This window comes from Puccinia triticina, chromosome 10A (assembly GCF_026914185.1).
Source record: "Puccinia triticina chromosome 10A, complete sequence".
NCBI lineage: Eukaryota > Fungi > Basidiomycota > Pucciniomycetes > Pucciniales > Pucciniaceae > Puccinia > Puccinia triticina.
The window spans coordinates 3,875,770-3,884,488 of record NC_070567.1 but is presented as its reverse complement, the minus strand read 5'-3'; the positions used below and the strand labels follow the sequence as shown (position 1 = coordinate 3,884,488).

General features: G+C 47.5%; 1 protein-coding gene across 1 annotated transcript; it reads left to right on the top strand.

Moving 5' to 3' along the window:
* Positions 1-6,366: 6,366 nt before the first annotated feature.
* Positions 6,367-6,936, top strand: PtA15_10A364 (uncharacterized protein; the record flags this gene model as incomplete). Its single annotated transcript, XM_053160531.1, has 4 exons — positions 6,367-6,372; positions 6,456-6,619; positions 6,703-6,799; positions 6,895-6,936. The coding sequence occupies 4 exons, from the start codon at positions 6,367-6,369 to the stop codon at positions 6,934-6,936; spliced, it is 309 nt and encodes a 102-aa protein (XP_053024496.1).
* Between the last annotated feature and the right edge of the window lie 1,783 nt (positions 6,937-8,719).

Genomic DNA, 8,719 nt, shown 5'->3' with positions numbered 1-8,719 from the left:
GCACCCATACCTCCCATAATCACTTCCAAGCTCAGCTAGATGGTTCCTTGCGCACTAACTATTCCCTTTTTTCCCTCATCAGAACAAAGGCACAACTACAGGACGATTTTATCAAGACACTCATTTACTGCAATGTCTACGTGAGATTTTACCCATTTATATCCTGCTTCATCTGTCACTTGCCTAGTGCTCAAGGAAAGAGACTTACCCGACACGTCTTTGACAGTGCGGCCTGGTTCGCATCATGGGAGGGGCTCGCGGTCCCAATGGTAGAGTCTACCTTAGTTTCAGGGACGCACAGTCTGAACAGAGCTGTACCATCCCTCGCCCCACTCTCCGAACAAAGTGAAGACTGTGCAAATGTACAGCTGTTCCCCTACTCCTTTAATGCCATGATGTATTTCACTGAAAGAAAGATAAAATTTGATTTCACATTGCTCAAAACTCATTTGTTGTTCCCGCCACCAGATGATCATATCCTGTGTAAAGAAATCCCGATTCTGATGACTTCAATCAAGCAAGATTGCCGTAGTATCAAATACATCCTCACTTTTCTTCACCGAGCCGTGATTTTGCGAATTTTTTCACAAGAAATGAGGATATCAGGAGGATTCCTGTTCCTCTACCCCAAGAGAAAAGTGTGCCATGTTCCCTTTCTAAGATGATCCAAAGTCCCTCCCAAGGGTGGAGGGGGGACGCCGTCCCACGGGGACCCTCCCTCCTTCCGTTCGGCGCAACGGGACGAGGAGTTTAAAAGTCAGCTGCGACCAATGGTTTATTGGTAGGTGCAATGCCACCAGCGGTTTACCACTCCGCGCGAGGAGAGAATGAGTTGGGTAAACCGTAAGCCAGACCGAACTTAACGCAAGTCCCTCCTCGGGGGAGCGCAGGAGATGCTTCGCGCCTCCTCGGAGAGGCTTAGTTAAGCTCGAAGCCCTAACTTAACTAAGTCCCTCTGTAACTGAAGGGGGGACGCCTGATTAAATGTGTGCTTTTCCCCAGGATCACGTATGCGGCGGCGGTATGGGCCACAAAGTCTAATAGGGGCAAGGTTGCAAATCTGGCCAGTAAAGTGGATTGACTGGCGGGAATTTTCACGCTGGGGGTCTTCAAGTCAACGCCCAATGCGTTCATCCAGAGGAGATTGGTGAGAAGCGCCAGTGGACCGCAGTGAGCACGAGAGGAAGTCTTGGGAGAGCAAAGGGACACAAGAGAAGAGATAATCACCTATGGAGGTGAGGAGCGGAGATGACTAGATGAGTGTTCATTGCATAGCAAGAGAAAACTAGACAGGAAGCGACAAAAGAGGAAAAAGAAAAGCAAACCTGAGAAGCGCCAGTGGACCGCAGTGAGCACGAGAGGAAGTCTTGGGAGAGCAAAGGGACACAAGAGAAGAGATAATCACCTATTGAGGTGAGGAGTGGAGATGACTAGATGAGTGGGAAAAGAAAGGAAAGAGAAAAGAAAATACAGGCTCTAGCGGTGAATCTATCTACAAGATGTAAACCTAAGCTGAGTATGTAACCAATCCTCCAGGTTTCCCACGCCTCGCTCCATAACCACCTTTCCTCCTGATGTCCGGATGTCGCTGTACTGTCACAATCGGCGCTGCCGTTGTTCTCGGATGAGATCTTACGGACAAGTTTCTCTAAGGCTGCGACCCGAACTGGCACCCCGGGGTCTAGCCCCGTGGTCTGACCCCGGGGAACAGGGTTCGGGACAGAGCTCTTGAAAACCCCGAAGCCCTGGGGCATGGGAGAACTGCCGAGAGGGAGGGGAGGGGTGCAATGGCTTTTTTTTTTACTATTTTTTATGCATTCTAATGACCATGTTACTATGTACAAGGTATTTAAATTAGGAGAAGAGCTGATAGAACACCTAGAATTGACCACCAAAGGTTTGGTACCACCCCTTGAGGCACAAAAGGTGTTCAATACTGCTTGGCTTGAGGGAGGCTCGCTGCCATGATACAATTCGTTGGCCTTTGGAAAAAACTCGTTCAGAGGCGGCGCTGGTAGCCGGAATGGAAAGGTACCGGCGAGCCATTTTGGAAAGGATTGGATAGCTTTTTTGACGACCGACCCAATAGTCGAGGGGTTTGACCCCTTCCGGTTCGGTATCTTCCTTCAAGTAGCGTGTTATTTTGGCTTTGATGCCCTCGATAGGCGCGCTTGGTTGATACAGCGCAGCAGAGAAGAAGCTTGGTTTTGCAGAGCTGGAGGGATTCGGGGCCTGGCTCTCCTTGTTTGCTCCGTTTTCATCAGATTGGAACGTTTCATGAAAGGCTTTGGCAGCCGCGTGGAAGGTGTTGAGTAGGCCGTCAATAGTGAGATTGTAATGGTCGTGTATGAATCAAGCATGAGATTTCCAAAACGAGGTCTTGAACGTTGGGTCTAGAATCATTGCGCACATGTAAACAGGTTTGGAAAGTGCATCGGTGAGATAACCATTGATCTTTTCAATCATTTCTGCGGCTGGGTTGATAAGTTGAGCTTGATCGTAAAGGCCTCGCCTATTTGTGTGGAAGTGTTCCATCAACAGCATGTAGACAGGCAATGCTGTGTTTAAGGTCGGGTATTTAGATGCACATAACATCTCGGTCGCCTCACTGAGCGGTTCGAGGAGTGACATGATGTTCTTGGCCTGATTCCACTCTTTTTGGTTTAACCTAAATGTTCAAGTCTCCGTTTGAGTTAGGCAAAAATGGTCACATGATTCTTGGAGTAAGATAGCCCGGTGAAACATTGCAAACGTCGAGTTCCATTGAGTCAAGACATCAATGTCAAGACACTTGATTTTTTTTCGTAGAGGTCTGGCTGAATCAAGCTGACGACCTTTGCAAAGCGTTCACGGCGCTGAGGTGAAAACCGAACCCAAGTACACAAGCCGTGTATTCTTTTGAGAATACTTTTTGCATTGATATCAGCACCATCTGGTTTGCTTGTCACGTATCCAATACCCATCCAATTGGGCTGGGCTCGACTTTGCTCATTCTCCGAAGAGTCCATTTGATCAGTTGGCAGCGCTTTGCCTTTGTTATCATCATCTACAGTTCCAAGAGCGGATATTCCTGCTTTGGCAGTGAGGTTGATCACATGAGCAACACATCCGAGTAGTTCCATCAAGGTGTTGAAGCTAGGGATCTGAAGAGACAGCTCTTTTGCCATCTGATTGTTAGTTGCAGCGTTATCTGCGGTAATTGTGTGGATTTTTTTGATGCAATCATAGCTTTCAAGTGTCTCATAGAATGGTTCAGCAAATCGTTTGCCTGTATGTTGGCCTGGAGGAAGTTATTGGTCAGTTTTCTTCTTGGAGAAATAGCGAGTCAACAACTGAAGACGTACCCTCAATATGAGGCACTGCAAGTGTCAAGTCTTTCATCTCAAACTTTTCGTTGATGTAATGAGCTGTTACCGCCATGAAAGCGGTGACATTGGGAGCAGTCCAAGCATCGGTCGTAAAGGAGATTGAATCTTGCTTTGCAAGGAATTTTAGTTTAATTGTCTCTTGCAATTGAAGATACACTCTCATGAGGTGGTTGGAAATGCCAGTTTGGCTGACATCGTTCATTAGAGGGATGGCACCCTGGTTGAGTAGGGCTACGAGTTCACGGAACAACTTTCGTTCGACCATGGCAAACGGAAGATCACTGTCGGCTAAGAAGTAAACCAATGCGTTCTTGAGGGATTCATTGTTGAGCTCTACCTGAAATGAAAACTCAAAACCCGTCAGTTGCTCAGAATTCTCATGGCTTTTGTACACAAAGGATGGGAAGGGATTAAAAATTCTAATGCATTTGACTCACTTTTGGTTTCGAAGCACCTGACTTTGACTAGCTCTCAAGATCCATGTGCAAAGACCTCTTCGTTTTCTTCAGCAGTTTTGGATCTGCAAGGTGGTGGATGTGCATAAGGTGTCCATGGAAGCTTTTCGTACTTCCACTTTTATCCTTCTTGATCCTCGTTCCACAACACTTTCCGGTCTTTTGGACAACTTGACAGATAGCCTTGGTTCCGTCCGCCGTTGGCTTGAAGTGGTTCCAAACCCAACTGCGCTTGCTAGGTTGGGTTGGAGTAGTTTCTTCTTCACTGTAATCTAGTTCAATATAGTTTGTCAATGATGATGCAGAGGATTCCGGCTGAGATGAGAGTAAATCGGAGGGCTTTCTTCTTTTCATCTTGTTGAAAATTGAGGCTACTACTTAATTTCAAACCAAGGTTAATTTGGAGAATGCTTCAATAATTCACCGTTACAGACCGCTGAAGCCCAATGGATAGATCCAATATCCCTAACTAGGGCAAAACTCAGCTCCTGAACCATGGGCGGACCATGGTGGTGAGCATATCAAAAAAAATTCATGCCCGGGGCTTTGGGGCGCCCCGGGGCTTTTCCGGGGCTTGGGGTTCGGGATGACCCTCAGACCCCGTCCCAAACCCCAGGTCACAGCCTTAAGTTTCTCTTTCTTCTTTAGGAAGATTGTGATGATCAAAACTAACAATGTGGTTCAATCATTTGTTCTCTCTAGCAGGGCAGATTCCTCAGTGCGATATGTGGACTCGGTGCAGAGTGGCCTGGCAATGGGTCATGGAAATGGACCCAGAACTCATACACATTGATTTTGATTTTGGATCTGGCCTAGCGCGGAAGGTGGAATATGTCAATATGGGGCTGACCCTAGCTTAACAAAGCCTCTTGGGCGGAGGGTCCGGGGGACTCCGCAGGAGAGGCTTACGAGTTATGTCTTGATTTAAGCAGGAGCAGAAAGGATCTGATACACTAAAAATACCAACTAATATAAAAAAACTGAATACACAGAGTTGTAGGTTCTGTTCTTGCAAGGAATTTGAGCCACTTGTCTATCTTGTAGCCAGAAAAACAACTCCTGGAGTCCCAAACAAGTGGAGCCTCATTTGGAAGACTTGTGCATTTTTGATCTTTTGAAAAGGTCAACAGATTGTGATATAAAGAATCTGAGTAGACCAAATTGTAGAGAAAGAAAATTAGGATAGGGTACAGACAGGGCGTATTGGTGGAGAGGCTGGGGGAGGAGCTACAAAAATTTTAAAAACCTCTCAGCCAAATGAACTTTCTGCTCCCGCGTAAAATTTGGGATAATGCGCAAGTCCCTCCCTGCGGGAGGCGCGGCTTCGCCGCCAGCCACAGCGAGCCTCCCACCAGGGGGGACTTGTGTTAAGTTAGGGGCTGACCAAGGAGGCAGCAATTCTCTCTGTTAAGTCTCTGGTCTCTCATCTGTCGTCAGACCCGGGGGCACTTTTAATTTTCAGTGATGGGTCATATCACCCGGAGAAAGGAGGGGCTGGGGCAGCAGTCTGCCCGTGCTTGAACAGTTTCAGTTCATATTCCTGGGGGGCTGTCTGTTATTTTGAACCACGAAAGCGAGGCGGTTGGAGTTCTAGCTGCCCTAGGACTGGCAAAGGAGTTGGTTGTGGAATCACAACATCGGAAGCTTCTGATTTTTGTAGACAATCAAGGAGTGATATCGAGGACCTAGGACCCTAGCAGCCCCAAGCCTGGACAGTGGCTGTTCAAATTGGTTAACTCTGCGCTGGCAGAGATCCCATCAGCTCTGGAGGTGTCTTTTGTGTGGTGCCCAGGTCACAAAGACATTCTTGGCAACGAACTGGCGGGTCAGTTAGCAAAGGAGGCGCTGGAGTCCCCCTCCTCGCAGTCCTTAATGGTCAAAAGCAACTACAGAAAGGTTCACCAGAAGGCCACGGCCCCCCTCCTGTCCAAGCGACCGGTTCCCTCGGGTCTTCCCATAGGCTTTAGCTCCCTGATCAACCAACTGGCATCAGGTCATTGCGCGCTGAAAAGACACCTTTTTCGAATTTGTAGGAGTTTCGACCCCCTTTGTCCCAACTGTGGGGCAAAAGAAACGGTCTTTCATCTGATGAACTTCTGTCCAAAAGTCAAGTGCCAGCGGGCACTCCTCCGAAAGCATCTCCGCCACCTCAAGATTTGATTCAAGGCCAACAGGATCGACAGGACTCTTGAAAATCGAAAGGCTGAGCCAGCCTTAGCGGCCTTTCTATGGAGCACCAAGCGATTCTCGGAATACCTCCCTCCTTGATAGTCCCCATCCTCTCCTTCCTCCCCCATCCTCTCCTTCCTCCCCCATCCCCTCTCCTCTCATTATTTTTCTTAAATGTTTTTTTCTCCAGACTTGTTGTATTTCCACTTTACGGTTCCCATGTTTGTGTGTTGGGAGTTTGTTTTCTTTCACAAAGATGTAACTTAGATTCATAGTGTGCAATGCCATAGGCCAAATTTCACTTAAAAAAAAAAAAAAAAAAAAGTCTGAAGTGGAAGACCATTTCAACGAGATCCTTAAGAAATGCCGACACGATGTCAGTTGGCTACTTGGCTCATGACCAAGCTCGTGGTGGTGACACAATGACTGACTAGATTAACAAGTTTGATTCTGATACCCTCAGGCTGGTGGTAGCACCACTCATAGCAAGGACCCAATTTGGTTCTACATTGGCATCCGGTCCCTCGGCGGGTTCCAGTCGTGGGACTCCGACTTTCCGGCCCGATTGCCAACATGTGCCATCTTTGATGATAATGCAAAACCACTTAAAAAGGACGATTGTAAGAAGTGAGTCTTCTGATGGGCTGCCGGTCTTGCTTTCCAAGTGCTTGTTCCTGAATTTGACGGAGCCTGCTTGGTCAATCCACTAGGGCACTTGACGCCGTCGCTACTGACTCCACCGGGCGGCTCTTAACCGATGACTTCAAACTGACTGACTCGGTGGAAAAAACTTACAAAGCATGCACGGTCAGTCGAATCATTAGCCAATAGGCATTGTCTGCCAGCACAAGTAGGCTTTGATGAGATAGCTGATATCAAGATCAACTTATCCCTCTGTTTAGATCAAAGTCTACACTTATGATTTCTCGATCCTTGAAGTGTAGGCACCCATGCCTCCCGGAATCGCTTCCAAGCTCAGATAAATGGTTCCTTGCGCGCTAACCATCCACTTTTTTCCCTCGTCAGAACAAAGGCACAACTACAGGACGATTTTATCAAGACACTCGATTATTGCAATGTCTACGTGAGATTTTATCCATTTCTAACCTGCTTCATCTGTTACTTGCCTAGTGCTCAAGGAAAGAGACTTACCTGACGCGTCTTTGACAGTGCGGCCTGGTCCGTATCAAAGGAGGGGCCCGCGGTCCCAATGGTAGAGTCTACCTTAGTTTCAGGGACGCACAGTCTCAAGCCAGCTGTACCACCTATTGCCCCACCCTCCGAACAAAATGAAAACTGTGCAAATGTACAGCTGTTTCCCTACCTGTCTAACGCCATGATATGTGTCACTATTTTTACATTGCTCAAAATTCATCTATCACCAGATGACAAGATCCTTTGTAAAGAAATCCTGATTCTCATGACTCCAAGCAAGCAAGCAAGATTACCGTAGTATCAAATCCATCTTCACTTTTCTCCACAGAGCCGTGATGTTGTGATATCAGAAGGATTATTATTCCTCTAGCGGGTACTCAAAGAGAAAGCCACGCTATCTGTAGGAATACAGACCCAGACCCGCACGCGCAGCAACCACTAAGGAAGCTCGCGCGGATAGCCCAAGGCGCAAGCCCAAGCCCAGCTGCAAAGAAAGGTAAGCCCTTTCGCAGTCCAGACCCCAGACCCCAGCCCTAACCACGGGAGCTAACGCTAGAATATCGCTTGACAATCATAGCAGCGCACCAGGCCAGAACCTTATCGGTCAACGCCCAAAGACAAGCACAGCAGCCCAAGACCTTGTACGTCCCGAGAGCAAGCGGCGAGTAGACTTAAACCTTAAGGCTAACTCGAACGCATTCTTCTTGCAGAACTCTTGAGGATCGACTTGGACCCAGAAGCCAGCCAGACCTACTGGCCAGACTATCGGAAGCTAAAGCTACCCGTAAGTTAAGACCAGACCAAACCAGAAAACAAAGAAAAGAAAGAACAAACAGACTAAGAACAAAATCCTATTTTGTTCAACTACCAGAACCAGACGCATCGGAAGCGTTCAGACAGAACAAGACAAAGCTATTAAGATAACTCGGCTTAGTTCCGTGAGTAGAGAAAAAGACTTGAGAAAGGAGAACCAAAAGTAGAAGCTTAGACAAAGAGACCAAAGCTGACTCCTTGCCGTACGGCTGATCGGCTCACAGGATCATAACCACCGTAGACAAGCGAAGACGCTCGAAGTCAGCGTCAAGCTCAACTCCCTTTTCATCTTAGATCCCGGGCGCAACCTGCCCTGCTTTCAGGTACATGATTGCGCCGCTCTTCTCTACTCAAACTCTAACATACCGAGATTTCTATTAAATGTACATAGTTATCTAACAAGCAATACATATTTCAGTTGCTTGATTTCTTTTACTATCTCCCTTTCTAAGATGATCCCAAGTCCCTCCCGAGGGTGGCGGGGGCACGCCGTCCCTCCTTCCGTTCGGCGCAACGGGACGAGGGGTCTAAGCCAGCCCATTGCGACCAATGGTTTATTGGTCGGTGCAATGCCGGGCGCAAGGAGGGAAAGAGTTGGTTGAGATAGGTTATACACTAAGCATCCATTGACACACATCCAAACTAAGTAACAAATACACGAATGAACGACGAAGTAAGTAAATAAAACCTGGTGCAACATGGTGAGGAATTGTGACAAAGAGATATGTTGGCACAAAAATAAAATACAAGTGGTATACA